Source organism: Gigantopelta aegis, chromosome 8, assembly GCF_016097555.1.
Source record: "Gigantopelta aegis isolate Gae_Host chromosome 8, Gae_host_genome, whole genome shotgun sequence".
In the NCBI taxonomy this organism is placed as follows: Eukaryota; Metazoa; Mollusca; class Gastropoda; order Neomphalida; family Peltospiridae; genus Gigantopelta; species Gigantopelta aegis.
In genome coordinates, this window is record NC_054706.1 from 68,925,616 (window position 1) to 68,947,815 (window position 22,200).

At 34.4% G+C, this 22,200-nt stretch overlaps 1 protein-coding gene across 1 annotated transcript in view; it reads left to right on the plus strand.

Moving 5' to 3' along the window:
- Positions 1 to 22,200, plus strand: part of LOC121379797 — a 144,885-nt gene that overhangs the window by 22,758 nt on the left and 99,927 nt on the right. The window contains exons 12-29 of the mRNA XM_041508449.1: positions 413 to 657; positions 1,252 to 1,382; positions 2,048 to 2,157; positions 3,445 to 3,633; positions 5,509 to 5,738; positions 7,304 to 7,449; positions 7,923 to 8,050; positions 9,793 to 9,984; positions 10,625 to 10,839; positions 11,901 to 12,070; positions 13,754 to 13,890; positions 15,190 to 15,396; positions 15,467 to 15,559; positions 16,199 to 16,431; positions 16,859 to 16,995; positions 17,387 to 17,505; positions 19,990 to 20,181; positions 21,472 to 21,671. Of these exons, the coding sequence (XP_041364383.1) occupies positions 413 to 657; positions 1,252 to 1,382; positions 2,048 to 2,157; positions 3,445 to 3,633; positions 5,509 to 5,738; positions 7,304 to 7,449; positions 7,923 to 8,050; positions 9,793 to 9,984; positions 10,625 to 10,839; positions 11,901 to 12,070; positions 13,754 to 13,890; positions 15,190 to 15,396; positions 15,467 to 15,559; positions 16,199 to 16,431; positions 16,859 to 16,995; positions 17,387 to 17,505; positions 19,990 to 20,181; positions 21,472 to 21,671 (3,074 nt within the window). The remainder of the gene's footprint in view (positions 1 to 412; positions 658 to 1,251; positions 1,383 to 2,047; positions 2,158 to 3,444; positions 3,634 to 5,508; positions 5,739 to 7,303; positions 7,450 to 7,922; positions 8,051 to 9,792; positions 9,985 to 10,624; positions 10,840 to 11,900; positions 12,071 to 13,753; positions 13,891 to 15,189; positions 15,397 to 15,466; positions 15,560 to 16,198; positions 16,432 to 16,858; positions 16,996 to 17,386; positions 17,506 to 19,989; positions 20,182 to 21,471; positions 21,672 to 22,200) is intronic.

Sequence of the window (22,200 nt, forward strand, 5' to 3'; positions counted from 1 at the left end):
ATGGATGGATGGATGGATGGATGGATGGATGGAGGGATGGAGGGAGGGAGGGAGGGATAAATAGAAGGAAACAAGAAAGGGATGGATGGAAGGAAGGAAGGAATGGAAAGAAAGAAGGAAAATAGATTATTAGTAGAATACTCTCGTATAATTAATCTCCCTAGGTAGACATGTTTGGTTTTTATCCCATCTCCATATCTAGTTCATCAAAGACCTTGGTATGTGTGTTCCTGTTTATGGGAAATTATATATATAAAAAACCATTGATGTCATTTAATAGTAGTAGCTTACGTGGAAACAGTGGATTTACTCTTTTACTATCTAAAGCCAACAGAAAATAACCAGAGAGCAAATAGCTATAGTTTAAAATGTACTGAGGTGTCCTTAACCAAATTCTTCTTTCCTCTGTTAGATGAATGAAACCGTTCAACACATCCATGAACTGCTGACTGGCAACTTCCAGTCTTCTGAAGCCAACATCACTCTCCTGTACATGCGGTCCACAGAGTTCCAGAACAAACTCAAGTCCTTCATGAACATCACTGGCGCCACCTGGAAGAATCTCTTCACCAACTTGAACCTGAAGAACATTGACCTACACGAGAGGCAGTGGGAGCCAGTTCTAAAGATGCTGGACCAGAATTACGTGGCAGCTGGGTATGTTATTATTACAGTATTGTTACATCATCTATGTTAGTCAAAAAAAAAAAAATGTTGGTCTCTGATCAGACAAAAGTTCCAGGATTGATGCAGCTTTTTTTTCTAATTTTATTTTTTTAAAGCATGGATTTCACAAAAAAGGTGGGTATATTTGATAGCAAAATAAGGGGCATATTTAAATTGAAATTAGAATGCACGTCCTAGATCATACATGATGGAATTTAGGCTCCAAATGCCGTTTTACATCATAGCAAGTATAGCCCGGCAATTGTCGTTATACCGCGGCAAATAAACAAAATTGACGCACACGCTGACCAGAGACCAGAAATTTATTTTGTTTGGCCTTATAGCAGGGTGTGTTACTAAGCAGTAAAATTGCATCATATTTTAGTATCTATCTATAAATAAATAGCCCTGGGACCCATTTCTTAAAGTGATCTTAGTGCCAAGATCACTTTAAGTACATAACTACCTTATGCACGTAAGGTGATCTTAGCGCCAAGACCACTTCGTGGAACTGGGACCAGGTCATGGCTGTCTTTATATGGGTGTATTCATGTATTACATTATCTAAATTTTGATTATTTTCAGTTTCCTTGGCATAATGCGAGGTTGGGGATATGCCATGCAAAGCAGCAGTCTTCCATATCCCATCCCAATGTACGTGCATGTTGCTAAAACTGCCATCAAGTTCTCCTACGAATACCTCAAGGTGTTGACAGGTATGTTATCAAAACACACTGGGCTAAAATTACGAAAACTATTTTTCTTAAACGCAGGTTTGTAAGTATTGTAAATGTATGTAGACATAAACAGGCTTTGTAAATTCGGCCCATTAATATATTAATTAATTTTTAACCAACTCTTAATGCTGGATTTAATACTAACATTAAAATATTTACCCAGTCGTTGATAGTTATTTTTCATCTTTAAAACTCCCAAACAAACAATAATTGTTCTAGACCACACTGTAATTTTGTGATTGTTTTAGACTGTAGTGTCATAATATTATGAACATAGATAATGTCTGTGTTTACAGTTATTTTATGACCATGTCCTTGCTTTGTCAATGTTGCCTTTGAACACCATTGTATAGAGTTTTGATTTTGAATACAGTAATAATACTATTTCAGTTTAAACAAAAATATTTATTCATGTCATATTTTAGCAGTTTTTGGATTGGCCAGCAGGCCTCTTCTTACATTTTACAGAAACCTTTTTATAACCAATATGACAGAATATAATAAGTTAAACATTTTCTGATTACTGTTATTTTAATTCAATATATTGATCTCCGACGCCATATTATAAAATGTGTTGAGTGTGTCGTTAAGTAAAAAATGTCCTTTCTTTCCTTTGATATATTGATTGTTTCTTCCTTGTACAGATGTGTATTCCCCATCCTCGGTGCTGGGCCAGCTACTACACTACTGGTCAACATACGCACCTCAACTAGTGGAAGGATCCATACGCATTCTCACCAACCATACAGATATGGTAAGTATGTCAGTGTTAAACCAGCTCAATGGGTTTTCCCAGTTTATTTTGTTTAATGACACCACTAGAGCACATTGATTTATAAATCATTGTCTATTGGATGTCAAACATTTGGTAATTGTGGCAAGTAATCTTCAGAGAAAACCCGCTACATTTTTCTATTAGTAAAAAAAGATCTGTTATTTTGTTTCGTTAGCAGACAGGACAGCACATACCACAACATTTTACACCCCTGTCATGGAACACTGATTGGGATGGGAAAAACCCAATCAGAGAATTTGGTTTACCAAAGGTTTCAATCCTTAGTGACAATCAAAGACCTCAGGTCACTAAAAGTTACAAACCATTGTTAGCTAGGTCCCTAGGGGTGTTGGATCAGACACTCTGGCGAAGTCTGGGGTTATGTCTTCAACAGACGTCTTTGAACAATTGTCTATTTGTATTCTCCACTAGCCATACAATTGATTATTCAATCATGTATATTGTTTGTACCAATAAGCAAATGCTTACGGTAATAAAGAATTGAATTGAATTGAACAATTATTTGATAGAAGCATGCAAAAATTTAGGTAATTCTAATATTTCAACAACAATATAAGTTGAGACTTTCATTGCTTTTTAATATTTTAGATTGAATTTAAATGGGGTTTTTTTTTTTTTTAAAAGGGTTTGATTTATATGTTGTGAATTGTATTATTTTAAATCGGTAATACTTAAGAGTGAATCAAGCATTGCAGAACTCTTGGTCTGTACATACATGTAGAGGATATTTCATGTTTTTTTAAGTCAAATATGATTTATATCTCATCGAGTGAAGTTTGCAATCATATCTCACGACGAGTTTGATATGATTTATATCTCATCGAGTGAAGTTTGCAATCATATCTCACGACGAGTTTGATATGATTTATATCTCATCGAGTGAAGTTTGCAATCATATCTCACGACGAGTTTGATATGATTTATATCTCATCGAGTGAAGTTTGTAATCATATCTCACGACGAGTTTGATATGATTGCAAACTTCACGAAATGAGATATAAATCATTTTTGACAAAAAACATGAAATTTTCTATTTATTATATAACTTTTGTCAATTTACCTTATTTTTAAAATGCCAGCAGAAATAGTTCCTGCTTTCTTACAGTGAAGATAACACTTTCTACAGTGACAATAACACATTTTAGCATGAAATAGTGAAATGTTCACTCTAAAATGTGTTATCAGTCACTCAGTGATACTTTAAGATATTTCACAAAATGTTATATAATAAAATCTTTTATTTAGCTCAAAGCTGTGATTTTCTCAAAAGATCCGCTGCAGCAGATATGCCAGGACAGATGGTTTGATTTGATGCAGCTGCCTGCCTACGTGCCAGCGAACAAACTTGAATCCTTGCTGTGTGATACGAACTGGACGGCTGTGATTGCCGATGTCATCTCTACACAGACAGGATTCACCACACTGGTGGAAGATGTAAGTAGTTTTTAGTCACAAAACAGAGAATTATGTTGCCAAAGAAAAATGAACAACAGGCCTAACAGGGGCGTAGCGTGATCTGGACCTGGGGATGGGGGGTCGAATATGAACCAACTGGACCCTTTTTTTATTTTGTTTTTGCACCACCAGAAACTCCATATGTATAAACCTGTATGTTTTAGTTCTGAATGCAGACCATTTGCTTCATCAGGGGTTTGTCTCCCCCTCCCCAACCCCCCAGCCTACACCCCTGCCTAATTCGCTAAACTCTCGCAACTTTGTGATCTCGCAGTGCAATGCTAAAAGACTTGCAAAGAGTATGCTTTGTGAATTAGGCCCCAGGTCTTTTGGGTAAAAATAGAACTCTTGTCTGATTTTTATTATTTAGTTATTATAGTTGTAGAGTGTTTGTTTTGTTTAATCATACCATTAGAACACATTGATTTATTAATTATCAGCTTTTGGATGTCAAACATTTGATAATTCTGGCATTTATTCTTAGAAATGAAATCCTCTACATTTTCCCATTAAGTAGCAAGGGATCTTTTATATGCACCATCCCACAGACAGGATGGCACATAGCACAGTCATGGTGCACAAGCTGGAATGAGAAATAGTCCAATAAAATTGTTACCATGCAATCTGGTAAAACGATAAATTTATTTCATTCTTTAAAGTATCAACTTTAGTTTTAAGGTACATACCTTTTCCGTTTCACAAAATCTAACAACAGAATGCCCAAAAATCCATTGAATTTAGACCACATTATTTTAAACAAAGACTATGTAATGGTGTGTTATTTGTAATTCAATAGCAAAAAATGTGTAATAGCCAAAATTTTGATACACTTGCTAAAAGGGACAGATCCTAGTTTTTAAACACTACATCATATTTTTCACTATTAGAGCTGTTGAAGATCACTGAAGTCAAACAATACTTATATTGTATTCTTTAGATTATCCATTTCTATAGAACCAAAGTATTTCTGGTTATCATGGTGTTTCTAATACCAAACAATGCATTTTTCATATTTTTAAAAATGCACATTCATCTGTGAAGTCGCGGTTTATTAGTTCGAGTTAAGGATATTTCCCATTTTAACGTCACAGACTCTTCTTTTACTCTGTTGTAACTTTATTCAAATGAGTTACAGGTTTGTAAATTAACTAAACTTGGTGTCCATTTTTTTTATTGGTTAAAGCTAGTTTCTGCGGCTTTAAGTGTTATTAAGTCGAATGCAGAAGAAGCAAGTTGTAATTTGATAATGTATCTCAGGTAGAAATTGTAGTACATGTACAGTGAAACCTTCTCTAGCAGCCAGCTTTGTTAAAAGGCCACATTTTTATTCTCCTAAACCAACCTGTGTTAAAAGGCCACGTTTTTATTCTCCTAAATCAACCTGTGTTAAAAGGCCACGTTTTTATTCTTCTAAATCAACCTGTGTTAAAAGGCCACGTTTTTATTCTCCTAAATCAACCTGTGTTAAAAGGCCACATTTTTATTCTCATAAATCAACCTGTGTTAAAAGGCCACGTTTTTATTCTCCTAAATCAACCTGTGTTAAAAGGCCACGTTTTTATTCTCATAAATCAACCTGTGTTAAAAGGCCACGTTTTTATTCTTCTAAATCAACCTGTGTTAAAAGGCCACGTTTTTATTCTCATAAATCAACCTGTGTTAAAAGGCCACGTTTTTATTCTCATAAATTAACCTGTGTTAAAAGGCCACTGTTTGATACACCCTTTGGTGTCTGCTTAGCACAGAATTGACTGTATATTTGAATCACTGTTAGAGGCCAGATAAAAGAACCAACATCTTAGTTTAATTAAATTTCTATTTCAAACACTCTACATAAGCTTTATTTAATTTCAGATCCAAACTGCGATGAATGAAAACAGCACATATGACACTGAACTTGATTGGGCGGACATCTTGGATTACACTGAGCGATTGGTGGACATGGCGAAACAGCCTGGTCAGGCTGAGTCTCTGTTTGTCGGGCCATGGAATCTCTTCTCCCAGGTGAACTTCACTCAGATCACCAGAGCTGTTGAAAAAGCAACATCATCATTATCTAACTGGGCACTAAAGGATTTCACAAAGTAAGTTTTCAGTAATATAGTAATAATGTTGACATAGCAACGAGATCATTATCTAACTGGGTGCTAAAAGATTTCACAAAGTGAGTTTTCAGTGACATAATAATAATATTGACATAGCAACGAGATCATTATCCAACTGGGCGCTAAAGGATTTCACAAAGTGAGTTTTCAGTGATATAATAATAATGTTGACATAGCAACATCATCAGTATCTAACTGGGTGCTAAAGGATTTCACAAAGTGAGTTTTCAGTGACATAATAATAATGTTGACATAGCAACATCATCAATATCTAACTGGATGCTAAAGGATTTCACAAAGTGAGTTTTCAGTGACATAATAATAATGTTGACATAGCAACATCATCAATATCTAACTGGGTGCTAAAGGATTTCACAAAGTGAGTTTTCAGTGACATAATAATAATGTTGACATAGCAACATCATCAATATCTAACTGGGTGCTAAAGGATTTCACAAAGTGAGTTTTCAGTGACATAATAATAATGTTGACATAGCAACATCATCAATATCTAACTGGGTGCTAAAGGATTTCACAAAGTGAGTTTTTAATGGTACACATGTATAATAATAATTCTTAGATATCAGTACTTGATTTTCCTAAAATAATAATTATTTTGTGGTTTTCATAATCGTATTGCTAACTGTATTTAATATTAATATATTATTTGCTATGATAGGGTTATATGGTCACTGGGTGGTTTTGTTAAAAGATTTCTTGATTTTGAATATGAGACTGATTTTGTTTGACTAGCTATCCATGAGACTGAAAATAGAGGTTGGGCTAACTTTAAAATGGGTATTCAAACCCATGATTCATATGGCTCGAAGTAGTAGCCTGCAAAAGCAGTGCATTCTTTAGACCTAACATGACAAAATTCACCTGCTAAAACTTCCAAATATATCGCAAATCGCAAGTAATTTTTCAAGAGACAGAATTATGTACGATTATCCTATCTGCTTTTAACTCTTGATTGCCCTTTTCCATGGAGACTAAAAACCCATGTATCTGTAGCCCATAATGGGCTCACCCTGGATAAAAAATACTTGTAGCCAAAATATTAGCCAAATGGAATTGTTATTAGCCATATTGAAAATGCTTTAGCCAAAATTGTTTTGTGCAGTACTGTACAGAGTATTTACATATGAATATGAAAATGCATCTTTTTCAGCTAATTGTGTACAAACTGGAATAAATCTGAATAACAAAACTGTATTACCTCATTAAATGGGGCCCACTGGGAAAGCACTCGCTTGATGCACAGTTGGTCTATGATCCATCCCAGTCTGTGGGCCCATTGGGCTATTTCTCATTCCAGCCAGTGCACCATGACTGGTATATCAAAGGCTGTGGTATGTGCTATCCTGTCTGTGGGATGGTGCATGTAAAAGATCCCTTGCTGCTAATGGAAAAATGATGGGGCTTTCCACTCTAAGACTAAATGTCAAAATTACCAAATGTTTGACATTCAATAACCGATGTTTAATAAATCAATGTGCTCTAGTGGTGTCGTTAAACAAAACAAACTTTAACTTCAATTTCAGGATGTCCGAGGTCTCGATACAGGTGTTGGATGGCCTTGACACTCACCTCATCAATGTGACGTCTTGGAGAGCCTTGAAACACAGCTTCAAGGCTTTCAGTGCCTACATGAGATTCATGAATAGCTACTACAGAGTTATGCTCGCTAGTAAGTATCACTCAATGTTAAACTCTTGTTTTATACTTAATCTCGCTCTACTGCTCATAGCTGCTCATAGTTGCTCCAATCTTCACTTCAGTGGTGAATATGAGCAACCCATCTGTGACATGTTACATTATAGTCAGATTCTGGATAAAGATGCAATGCTTAAACATTTTCAGCTGAATTTGCCTCAGCATTGTTAATGGCAGTTATAGTAGTCAATAACTTTAGGGCCATTTGATAAAAGAATCTCCTTTTTGCCTCATCCGGAACACTGTTTATTTCAAATCAAACAACAATAATAATTCAAACCTGTGTACTTTAGCATTTAATCCTAGCTCCAGTACTGTATATATACAATCTTCAAACATTTCTTAAATTATTAGCAAAACACAGTGTTCTGGATGGGACAAAAAGGAAATCCTTATATGAAATGGCCTTTTACAGATGTTTGACATTCATCTGAACATATATTTCAGATTCATCCAGCATGATGGATTTGATAGATATGTACCCGAGTGACTTCAAGGATTATGTCATCAAGATGGCCAAGGTCACTCCAGACCTAATTGAAGCTCTGAAAAACACCATCATTAACCCAGACAAGGTAGGAACACTCGGTTTATTTAGATAGTTTATCTTTGTGAAGCTCATCTGTTAATAAGAGAATGGGTTACTGAATTTACTGCAGTTAGGTGATAGGTCAGGTTAATTGTTTCTGGAAAGCAAAAGTATTCAAAGTTTACAATGTTGTGCAAATTGTTTTAAATGGTCTGTCTTGCAATTATCTTTAATGGTAACCCAGATAAAGTTGACAGTTAAAAATTAGAATATGTCTAACTACTGTTTTGAAAGCAACAGTCAGGGCTCACACTGGATCAAAATACCTGTAGCCAAAAAATGAGCCAAATTGAATCTAAAAATGCATCTTTTTCATCTAATTATGTACAAACTGGAATAAATCTGAATGACAAAACCATATCCCCAGTTAATATATTATTTAAAAGTTGGAGGCCAGTGCCCCCTGCAATCACCCACCCCCACCTCTAAGGCATTAAATCAAGAAACAGACATATGGGGGTGGGTAGATATATATGGAGGGTTTTTTCTTTCCTTTCTTTTTTTTCAAATAATTGTTTTAGAGCTGATACATTTTTCATTATTTGTTTAAAATAGTATTCTTTATGTTAGTTTGAATTCAGATTTTTTAAAAGTAACCCATTAATTTCCTTCCCTCAACAATTTCGTAATTTTTGCCATGTTGATTTCAGCGTCATGTTAAATGCTTGTTGTTGATTTCAGCTATAGAGGCTATGACTGTTGTCTTCATGTTATTACAGCAATCCCATTTACATCAGTTGTTTTTGATAACACAATAATGGGAATTGATATTTACAATCTATTTAAAATCTAGCTAACTTTTATCTAACAAATGTCATCATCACTGTAAACTAATTTCATTCAGTGTACGTTTGACTGGAATTTGTATAATTACTGCATGTTCATTTCCCGCGATCACGATCTGTATGCATGCTTTCGACCATGGGTGCAAAATTATCAAAGACAAAAGAAATAAACGAAACTGCAGTTCAGTATTCATTTTTGCAAACAACTATTATTTTTTTTATAAATGTACATCAATATTTACTTGCATGTAATCATTTTGTTTAAAATCCACAACCATGTGTCTTGACACATGCAATCTCATCTGATTGTAGAATGTGACCTATTTTCGCACTGACAGCTTGGGATTGATTGCCCACTTGTCTTTCAACCCAGAACTAGCATGTGTATTGAAATTGACACACATTGTCAGTCTTTTATTTGGTTCAAAGACTTTATAAAGTTAGAATAACAAGCTACAGATCTTTGCTTTCATACATGCTGAATTAATAACAGTTATTATTAAACTGAGCAAACTTCATTATGCTGTATTCTGGATGACATCGTTTCTCATTATTGTTTGTTCACATCAGTAGATAGAAAATGACTTAGCCAAATTTTAACCACATGTAAATTTTATTATCCATTTTTGGGGTAAAAATTAGCCAATGGCTAATTTAGCTATTAACAGCACGAGCCCTGAAAAATTAAGTGATATATATTTTTTGGGGAAGACATTAAATCTTTTATTCCATTTCTCAGAAATAAAAACGAGGCAAAAGAAACATTTTCATACGTAATTAGTAGCTTTCTTTTAAATATTGGAACACCATAAAAGCATTAAGACCAGTGAAATGTTCTAAACATTAACCACTGTTCTAATGATTTATTTCCAAGCATTTGAGTGTTTCTACCCACTGAATACACTGTTTTTACCTCTGTTATAATGTTGATGTTTTATTCCAGCTTCTAGAAAAGCTTTTCACTAATGGTTTCAAGGTGGCACCTGACTGCTCTACAACCTGGCTAACAGATTTCTTGGTTGTATCTACACCTAACCTGAAGGAGTTCGAGAACTTAACCTGTTCCTTGAACTGGACCAAATTTGGGCTGGAAATGAGCAAGTTTAACCCAGACTTGGCCGAATACAATGATGAGGTTTGCTAACAGTTTTTGTTTTTGTTTTGTTTTTTAGTTTTATTAAATACTTTGATATATATCTATGTATAATATGTGCATAGATGGGTAGGTGTGTAAGATTTATACTGCATTATTCATAATTATGTATGTATTTTGAATTATACATACCGGTCTCGGTAATGTGGTAGTTAAGCCATTGGACATGGACATAAGGCAGGTAGGTACTGGGTTCGCAACCCGGTACCGGCTCCCACCCAGAGCGAGTTTTAACGACTCATTGGGTAGGTGTAAAGACCACTACACCGACTTCTCTCTCACTAACCACCAACAATGATCCACTAACCAACTGTACTGATCAGACAGCCCAGATAGCTGAGGTGTGTGCCCAGGACAGCGTGCTTGAACCTTAACTGGATATAAGTATGAATGAATGAATGAATGATACATGTATGTATGTATGTATGATTGTTCTGTAAACATCTTGTAAGAAATGAGATGGCAATACAAGAATCCTGACACACAAGCTCATATATTAATCTCTATGTAAGACACCAAAATAGCCTTAGTTTAAAATTGGCTGAGGTGTCGTTAAATAAATATTCCTGTTCTTTCTTTGTTTAAATAAACAAAATAAAATAACACCATTTTTTTTTTCCAGATTGCTTTGTTGATTGGAAACATGAAAAATCTGCCAGATGTGAAATTGAACTGGACTCGTGTTTTCGAGAGCATTGAAGAGTACAATAAGATCATGTCTAGATTATTTTACCCTCGTAGCTTTGACTTGTCTCCCTTTAATGTCACTGCCATTGACATGAAGTGGACTGACTTTGTAGCAGGAATGAAATCACTGGAGAAAATGGGAACAGATAAGTAAGTATTAAGAAAACTATAATGAATCTGTAGATAAAGATCATGTAAAATAAACATTGTTGCTAACTGATAGAAGTGGTCTTATGTTGGAAAAGTTTTATGGAACATGTCACCATCACTATGTGTTAGAAACCTATCAGCCACTGAATAAACAGTATACACTAGGATGCCATTACCCGTAAATGACTGTGAACCAGGTGAAAAAATGTATGCATATAAATTATGTGTTGTTTTACACCCAACCTCTCTGTCCTGGATGGAGGAGCTGGCCATGACTGGTGTGCACTACAACAGCTTGTTCTGAATGTGCACATGAACCTTATGACCTGACCTGACCTTCACCCAACATCATATTGCAAAATTTATACACATGAATTACTTTCCAGGTTAGGGGGTGCTTAAAATTCCAACAGTCATTTGTGAAACTTACATGTCACAAACATGCACTAAAGTGCATATGTATGCACACCCCCCACACACCCCCAACCCCCCACCCAATGATGCAATATTAATCCAGTTTATGAGCGAGATGCAGCTCCATGGTAGAGTGTTTGCTCTGACGTGTGATGGGTCATAGGATCGATCACTCTGGATGGACTCACCATTTTGTTCCACCTCAACTAGTGCCCAACTCTTGGTACATTAAACGCCATGGTATTGTACTGTCCTGTCTACAGGAATGTACATATAAAATGACCCTAATTATTCATTGCTGTCGCGAATTTTGAGGTGGTGTTATTAAACAGATAGCAGGGGTTCCAGATTTTGATTTTTTAATTCACTTGCAATGGGGCCATTGGATTTGAAAATCCCTTGCTACTAATTGTAAAATGTACCGTGTTTCCTCTCTAAGACTATATGTCAAAACTACCAAATGTTTGACATCCAATAGACAATGATTAATAAATCAATGTGCTCTAGTAGTGTTGTTAAACAAAACAAACTTTTTAAAACAGATATTACGATACTTTCCTGTTCCCTGCATAATCTCCTCATTTTTAACTACACTGTGCAAGTATCTGGATTGTCACAAACTACATTGCCAGACTATTGCTTTTCAGGTTACTGTCCTTGATGGATTCCATCCAAAAGAATATGGACAAACTCGACTGGGGTGCAATGTTTGGTACAAACACAAGCTCGGACCTCATCATTAAATCGGCATATGCAGGTTTATACATACAACACAAGTTCTACAAGTTCCTGATAACAGTATTGGAAGACTTCAATTGTAAGTTTACTAAACAGAGAATAACTAGTTAATGACATAGGATATCAGCTTTGTCCTGTGAAGGTTAGAATGAAAAATTCAACAAGGCTTGCCTAGCAGAATTTCTTGTTCGGCCTGAACAGGATAAAGCCAATATCCTACCTCATTAACTAGTTATTATCTTTATACTGCAGACCATAAAAATTAAGGGGGAAAGTAGCTACATTGTACCTAGAGGTCAAATGATCAATTTTGTAATGTAGTTATGCGTGTGACGTCATGAGTGACATCAAAAGTCATAATCTGCTAGTATACATTTATGACTTTGCTTTAATCGGTTATCATAATCGACCAGTAGAAACAGTAGTTGTAGGATAAAAGCACATAAATGTAACATATAACAAACTATATTGATATTGCATACAAACACAGTATAGAGACACATTGTTAAAGGGACAGAGCCTAGTTTTTAAACACTAAGGTATATTTCTCACTATTAGAGCCATTTATGATCACTGAAATCAAACATTACTTATATTTTATTGTTTAGATTATCCATTTCCGTACATCCGAAGAGTTTCTGGTCATCCTGGTGTTTCTAATACCACAAATGTATTTTTTATATTTTTAAACACGCATGTGTGTCTGAGAAGTGACTGTTATGGTGTCGCGTTTTAGTCTATTTTTAAGGGTATTTTAATGTCACAGACTCTTGTTTCACTCTGTTGTATCCAAATTTGTTACAGGTTTGTAAATTAACCAAACTCAGTGTCCATGTTTTCGGGTTGAAACTAGGCTCTAGGTGAAAAATATGCCTAGTGTTTAAAAACTAGGGTCTGTCCCTTTAAATAATAACAGTGAGTCCGACACCATATAACCGTAATTAAAATGTGTTGAGTGCGTTGTTAAATAAAACATTTCCTTCCATTTTTTATTAACAGTGAGATATATATTTGTTCATTCAGGTTATTTAATATTAATACAATTTCATTAAAAAAAAGTATTTACAGTATTTGTCAGAGTTTCTATTTGTTCATTATAAATATTAAATAAAGTTGATGATTAAAAACAAAACCCCACTTTCATCACGGCATAAAAGTTTATGTCCATTACGTTTCAATGTGTGTGCCAGTTACACAACTTCCAAATCATGAGAATAAACATTTGAGTATATGTTACCTTTGTTAAAAAACATGTACTCAAACTCTGTTTATGCTAGATTTTAAATTTCCACACCCTGTGGTACAAACCAGTAAAGCCAATTATACTACATGATAAACCAGTTATCTATAACTGTAGAGGGGGTGGGATGTAGCCCAGTGGTAAAACACTCACTTGATGCATGGTCATTTTAGGATTGATCCCCGTCGGTGGCCCCATTAGGCTATTTCTTGTTCCAGCCAGTGCTCCACAACTCGTGTAATGAAGGCCATGGTGTGTACTATCCTGTCTGTTTGATGGTGCATATAAAAGATCCCTTGCTGCTAATCAAAAAGAGTAGTCCATGAAGTGGTGACAGCGGGTTTCCTCTCTCAATATCTGTGTCGACCTTACTATATGTCTGACGCCTTTTAACCATAAATAAAATGCAATGAGTGTGTTGTTAAATAAAACATTTCCTTCCTTCTATAACTGTAGATGGTAGGTCTTGGACATCATAATTAAACATTCACCTATATACATATTGTGTAATGGTTTCTATAGCAACAACAGAAGTCAACATGTTGGACTACCTTGGATCTGATGAATTGCGAAGGGTTGTTCGTGCCATTGAGCTCATCCCAGAAGTCAACACAATGGGCCTGGACACTGTGATTCAGTTTATCATGGATCCGAACAAGGTATTTATTTCATTTTCATCAAACTATATTCTCTGTTTATATCTATGCCATTCATGCTTTTTGTTTTTGCCATGCATTATACCTGTTACTAGGGGTGGGACATAGCCCAGTGGTAAAGTGCCCACCTGATGCGCAGTCGGTCTAGGATCGATCCCCGTCGGTGGACCTATTGGGCTGTGTCTCGTTCCAGCCAGTGCACCACAACTGGTATATCAAAGGTCTGCTATATCTGCTATCCTGTCTGTGAGATGGTGCATGTAAAAGATCCCTTGCTACAAATGGAACTTTTTAAAAATAATAATGTTGCGGGTTTCCTCTCTAAGACTATATGTCAAAATTACCAAATATTTGACATCCAATACCAATGATTAACAAATCAATGTGCTCTAGAGGTGTCATTAAATAAAAAAACCTTTTTTATACCTGTTACTGTACATGTACAAGGTATTGTTTCATCTTTATCAAACTATATTCTGTTTACATTTATGCTATTCATGCTTTTTTGTTGTGCCAGCTGTGTGTGTGTTATTTGTTTTACTCTGCTGTGTCCTACATTTTGTAGACATCTAATGTGTTAGGTAGGTAGACATCTAATGTGTTGGGTAGACATCTAATGTGTTGGGTAGACATCTAATGTATTAGGTAGACATATAATGTGTTAGATAGACATCTAATGTGTTAGGTAGACATCTAATGTGTTAGATTGCCATGCCATACATTTTATTTGATACTCTCGGCTTGTGTTATTTTGAATTAGTCAAGTATTTTCACCAGCCAGTAAAGAAAATGTAGGATTAATTGTGGCAGCTATTAAAATGCAGCTAGATAGGAGATTTCATAAAAAGTACACGATGCATGGCCGTCATAAATTTGTTAGCTTTAAAAATAAATGTTGTGAAAGAATGGTTGTATTACATTTTGAGTCCCCTACTGGGAACTATAAATTTTGTATATATATCCATCTGTCTGTCTGTCTGTCTGTCTGTCTGTCTGTCTGTCCATCCATCAGTCCCATCTGTTCCATATACAATTTTCCAGACTTTTTTTTTTTATCACAATGGATTAATTCAAATTTTGTGCAATTGAACTGAAATGTTGTGTATAGCCTTATCATTTAGAGTTACAGATTAAATTTGACATTTATGGTGATTTGCCCATTTGTGACAGAGTTATGGCCCTTGATCTTAGAAGATATGAAAATTGATTGAACCAGGTACATGTAGCCAAGAGACATCAAGTGCTTTAGCAGTATTCTCTAGATTACTTGTTCAAATTATTGTTGTTGTATTTGTTTTTCAGGCAGCCGTTTTACTGAATTCAAGCCAACTATGCGGGGACCTGTCAGTGTTCAGGGATGTTTTTGACTTGGAGTTACTCACCACGTCTGGTAACAATGTCAGTGCTAAAGACCTGCAGACTGCAGTGTGTGGGCTGAACATCAATGTCACGGTGCTGCTACAGGAACTCAAGGACCACTGGAATGGATTTGAGGAATTTTTCATTGCTGTAAGTGGTGTCGTAAACTGATAGTGTTAGTTTCATTTTATTATTTTGTGGTGTAATGATATGAGACCAGAAAGCTGCAGTGTGTGGGCTGAACATCAATGTCACGGTGCTGCTACAGGAACTCAAGGACCACTGGAATGGATTTGAGGAATTTTTCATTGCTGTAAATTGATAATATTAGTTTCATGTTATTATTCTGTGGTGTGAGATCTAACCATGTTTTGGAAACGCTACACTTGTGTGCAATGATATGTGACCTGAAGTCAGTGTATAATAGGCACCAGCATTGTAAAGGCATTAAGTTGAATAAAACCTGACAACAGGTTGGACATGTTCATTACAGGTTGAACATTTGAAACCAAAACATCAGTGTTATATGTCGCTCAAATTAAACATGTTTGCTTGCCATGGCACTGATTACAAATGTGGGTTTTGTTTCTAATATCCAAACATTCATTGGCTGAAGGTTAACTAATTTATTCTTTCATTGTGATCATAAGTTTGTAATTATGATATTCAAGTTTTAGAAATATTTACTTCAAAAGTAGATTTTAAAAATCTCCATTTTCCTGGAAATAAGCCATAAATCTGTATGAGTCACCTAAACACTGCTTCTGTCTTTATTCCTTGATGAAATGCTCACACTAATCTCCTTATTTTTCAAGACCAACCAAAGATTCCTGGATTTATTGTTCCCTATAATTTTCAACTGTAGGCTCAGCCTTATTTATGCTTGGGGTTTGGTCTGCGAAGTGTGGTACAAATATATTAATTTTAAAGGATAACTTTGTATGTATTACAGATGGAGAACTTGTCCACAGACAAACTGACTGCTGATGAAGTGAAGGTGAATATTAGCACAATGGTGGATGATAACTCGAGATACCAAGCACTGCTTCAATCAATCATACAACATCCACCCACTGTTGTCATCTTCGCTGACATGAGTTGGATGAATCAAACTGTGTACGAAAAAGAATGGCAGCGGTTTGTCGACAAAATGAATACAACTTTGATGAAGTTTGAAGAACCGAGGTATTATTATATGTATGGATTCATATGGGTTGTAATTGGACAGTCAGAGAAATTGATAATTTATTTACATACATTAACCTGACCTTGCACCATGTACATTAATTAAAGCCATTTGATTGGCTGTTGGAATATTTGGACCAATCAGTCAGTATGAAGGTGAGTTGCACTTAATTGTGAGCGGCCAGGCTAAGTATTTATAAAAAGAGAAAATGATAAACATTTTCTTTAATTTGTCACACACTGACCTGTTTAAAAAATATTCTTTCCACTTAAAATATCAGTGGTTTTGTCTTATGTATTTGTCAGTCATTTCACTGAACATAAATAAATAATATGAGTAAATATTTTCGTTTGCATACATGTACTTTTCTCTGTGTTATTAAAATCAAACGTTATTAATTTTGAATTATTTTATTTTGTTTTACAGCTTCATGAGAAAATGGCAGATGGCCATGATTGACACCATGTTGGCATCGTTTGAGAAGATTCCAAACTTTGACATGATCCTGCAGTATCTTGATGCCATTCTGGATTTGGTCGAACAGAGGCTTAAACAGAGTCTTGGTAATAGCCTAGGCAATATACACAGAATTAAACAAAGATGCCTGTTTTATATTTTATATTTAAAAAATAGTTAAAAAATTCTTGGGTAATGATATACATGTAGTCATTATATAAATGATTTAAATAAAATGTCTTGTTTTATTGTTTTAAAATCAATATTGTTGGTAAAAATAGAATTTTTTTATCCTTTTCTTTTTATGTCAAGTCAAACTGGAATTACTGACAAAAATACTTAAATGTTTTATGAAATGTTAACTTCTTTAAATCAGCTTGTACACTATTATAATACCCTGACTTTGTTTTAACGAATTAGTGAAAAATATATATTACATGTGTACATGTAAGTTAATAGTTTATGTAATTATTTGTACATATAATTTATGTTTTTCAGTTTCATTGCCCGAAGCTTTCAAGGACTACCCTAACCTATCCAACTTGTTGTACTTAGTGGACCAATTTCCTGATGTTTTTGAAGTTTACATATATACCTCACTCAAAACACCAGAAAAGGTAGGTTTATTGTGAATAGACTGAGAATATAGCCAAAGTTGATCTTTTAAAGTTGAAATCGTATGCAGTGCTACATCATCAATATATATATATATATATATATATATATATATATATATATACACACACACACACACACACATACATATACATATACATATCCATATACATATACGTACATATACATATATAGTGTGGTAAAATCAAGTGAGTGTGATATATTTGAAATTAATTTCTGATAACTGTAATTATTCATGGTTAAAGCCATTCAAAATCATTGATTTACTCAGAACACTGAAACTTAGACCCTACCTGACACAGAGTAACTTTATTCTGCCTGTAAGAAAAAACATGAAAATGTTTGGGTTCTACTTCAAACATATTTGGAAACAGTAGTGATAGTTCATTCAACAGTTCCCCTCAAACATGTTTGGAAACAATAGTGATAGTTCATTCAACAGTTCCTCCAAACATGTTTGGAAACAGTAGTGATAGTTCATTCAACAGTTCCCCTCAAACATGTTTGGAAACAATAGTGATAGTTCATTCAACAGTTCCTCCAAACATGTTTGGAAACAATAGTGATAGTTCATTCAACAGTTCCTCTCAAACATGTTTGGAAACAATAGTGATAGTTCATTCAACAGTTCCTCCAAACATGTTTGGAAACAGTAGTGATAGTTCATTCAACAGTTCCTCTCAAACATGTTTGGAAACAGTAGTGATAGTTCATTCAACAGTTCCTCTCAAACATGTTTGGAAACAATAGTGATAGTTCATTCAACAGTTCCCCTCAAACATGTTTGGAAACAATAGTGATAGTTCATTCAACAGTTCCCCTCAAACATGTTTGGAAACAATAGTGATAGTTCATTCAACAGTTCCTCTCAAACATGTTTGGAAACAGTAGTGATAGTTCATTCAACAGTTCCCCTCAAACATGTTTGGAAACAGTAGTGATAGTTCATTCAACAGTTCCCCTCAAACATGTTTGGAAACAATAGTGATAGTTCATTCAACAGTTCCCCTCAAACATGTTTGGAAACAGTAGTGATAGTTCATTCAACAGTTCCCCTCAAACATGTTTGGAAATAATAGTGATAGTTCATTCAACAGTTCCTCAAAACATGTTTGGAACAATAGTGATAGTTCATTCAACAGTTCCCCTCAAACATGTTTGGAAACAATAGTGATAGTTCATTCAACAGTTCCTCTCAAACATGTTTGGAAACAATAGTGATAGTTCATTCAACAGTTCCTCCAAACATGTTTGGAAACAGTAGTGATAGTTCATTCAACAGTTCCCCTCAAACATGTTTGGAAACAATAGTGATAGTTCATTCAACAGTTCCTCTCAAACATGTTTGGAAACAATAGTGATAGTTCATTCAACAGTTCCTCCAAACATGTTTGGAAACAGTAGTGATAGTTCATTCAACAGTTCCCCTCAAACATGTTTGGAAACAGTAGTGATAGTTCATTCAACAGTTCCTCTAAAACATGTTTGGAAACAATAGTGATAGTTCATTCAACAGTTCCTCCAAACATGTTTGGAAACAGTAGTGATAGTTCATTCAACAGTTCCCCTCAAACATGTTTGGAAACAATAGTGATAGTTCATTCAACAGTTCCTCCAAACATGTTTGGAAACAGTAGTGATAGTTCATTCAACAGTTCCCCTCAAACATGTTTGGAAACAGTAGTGATAGTTCATTCAACAGTTCCTCTAAAACATGTTTGGAAACAATAGTGATAGTTCATTCAACAGTTCCTCCAAACATGTTTGGAAACAGTAGTGATAGTTCATTCAACAGTTCCCCTCAAACATGTTTGGAAACAATAGTGATAGTTCATTCAACAGTTCCTCTCAAACATGTTTGCTGATAAATTATAAATGATATAAGTATATTTCACAACTACTCTACTATTAGCATATTAGGTTTCAGTTAGCCACACAAAATAAATGGAAATTAAGTCTTTTTAAAAATAACTGTATTTAATTTCCAAATTAGCATTATGACAATTTAATAATGAATGTAACCAAATTCAAATTTAGATAAAATTTGGTAATTTTGTCAATGATAGATCCAGTCATGGTTATCAACTTAATCTTTCTTTTAAAACTTTTATAATTTGTTTTTATTTTTTTCCAAATTAGCTTTTTGATAATTTAATGATGAATGTATTCAACAAATTCAAATTTAGATCACTTTTGGTGATTTGATAAATGACAGATCCAGTCCTGGCTATCAACTTAATCTTTCTATTAAAACTTTGATAATTGTTTTGTAATGGTACTAGTACTAGTTATTGGTTCTCTCGTTAAGGCCAAGTCATGGTCAACTGCCATGGCAACATGGGATCATAGTGATTTGACAAATAACAGATCCAGTCCTGGCTATCAACTTAATCTTTCTTTTAAAACTTTGATACATTTTTTGTAATGGCACTAGTACTAATCATAATATTTGTTCTCTCGTTAAGGCCAAGTCATGGCCGACTACCATGGCAACGTGGGATCAGTTCTGTGCCACTGACTCGGACGTTCTGTTCACCGTCCCACCATCGTCCTCCTTCAACATGTCCAGCTTCCTACACCGAATGTGTCAACTCAACTTCACCAAGCTCGCCAACGAGCTGAATAACTACCAGGGAACAGAGAGGCTAAAGGAACTGGTAAAATATCTAATGACGATCTGTTCAGACACTAACCTTCCTTTCCTTTATTTTCATTTATTTAAGATATTAACATTCCTTTCCTTTATTTTATATATTAACCTTCCTTTTCTTTCCTTTATTTAATGTATTAACCTTCCTTTCCTTTTCTTTATTTAATGTATTAACCTTCCTTTCCTTTTCTTTATTTAATGTATTAATCTTCCTTTCCTTTTCTTTATTTAATGTATTAACCTTCCTTTCTTTTCTTTATTTAATGTATTAACCTTCCTTTCCTTTTCTATATTTAATGTATTAACCTTCCTTTCCTTTTCTTTATTTAATGTATTAACCTTCCTTTCTTTTCTTTATTTAATGTATTAACCTTCCTTTCCTTTTCTTTATTTAATGTATTAACCTTCCTTTCCTTTTCTTTATTTAATGTATTAACCTTCCTTTCTTTTCTTTATTTAATGTATTAACCTTCCTTTCCTTTTCCTTTATTTAATGTATTAACCTTCCTTTCTTTTCTTTATTTAATGTATTAACATTTCTTTCCTTTTCTTTATTTAATGTATTAACCTTCCTTTCCTTCTAATGTATTAACATTTCTTTCCTTTCCTTTATTTAATATGTTAAGTGATAAACTTTCTTCTGCTTTAATACAGTAACCTTCCATTCCTTTATTTAACATAGGGTATTAACCTTTCTTTTCTTCCCTTTATTTGATATATTAACATTCTTTTCCTTTCCTTTCTGACATACATTAACCTGACCTCACTATATGAATGAAATGAGAAAATAAGAAGACGTGATCATGTGACTGGAAATGGGTAGGCCTATCTTCAAAATGGAAGATTATAGCTACCGTAATTGATTTATCTGTTTGGATGTTCGGACCATTCATGAGTTTTTAAGGGGAATGCAGTTAGATGAGAGGTAAGATTAAATATTCATGAAGAGAGGAAGCAATCACAGAGCTTTCCATTATTATTATTATACATAAAGTTGCACTGCTGTTATTCTTTACTTCTCTCATTATAATGCACATTGAAGAATATTATCTCTATGCATTAGGATTTTGAATCACTAGGACCTAGTTTTGATTTAGGATGATTTTTTGGAAAGCACATTACAAACACTGCATGTTACCAGTTGTTAGGTTTAGGAAGCAGGAATAGTGAATAAGTGTTAGAGTATGTATTTGAGTTGTGAGAAGGTTACCAATTTCAATAGTTTGATTCACCATAAAGTAATGATCAATAGTCAAGAAATAATTGTTGTTTTTTGGCACTTTTGTTGCACTTTCAGATTACCAATGGAACAACGGCCTATTCTGTAAATGTCTCGACCATTGCCACGAAGCTGTCCTCTTTAGTGGAATCATTGACTAATACAACATCATCTTCAAAGAAAACTGGATTTGAACTTCAACTCTTCAACTCAACCATCTGGAAGGATGTAATGGAAAGAATCGGAAACTATTACAATACTTATTCATTCAATTCCTTGTAAGTTGTAAGAATCAGAAACTATTACAATACTTATTTATTCAATTCATTGAAAGTTGTAAGAATCGGAAACTATTACAATACTTATTCATTCAATTCATTGAAAGCTGTAAGAATCGGAAACTATTACAATACTTATTCATTCAATTCATTGTAAGTTGTAATGAAAGCAGCTCAAGTTTTAGGAAATACTCGACAGTGTGTTTGACATAATAAATATATAAGAGTTACATTATAGACCATGACCCATGCTTATAAAACTTTAAGTCTCGACTCAAATTACGAATAATGTTACACTCATACAATTTATATGGTATTATCGTGATGTTAAAGTCTCAAACTCTAATTATTACAGTCTTGAGTCTAGACTAAAAGTTTTATAAGCACAAAGCCTGCACTGTTGTTATCCTAGAATAATTGGAACTGTGTGTGGTAATAAAAAGAACGAAGTGTCCACTGGACAAATGAATACATTTCAGGGGCCTAGCTTCTATATATGTGCACACAGGTACACAGCTGCGTACCACCT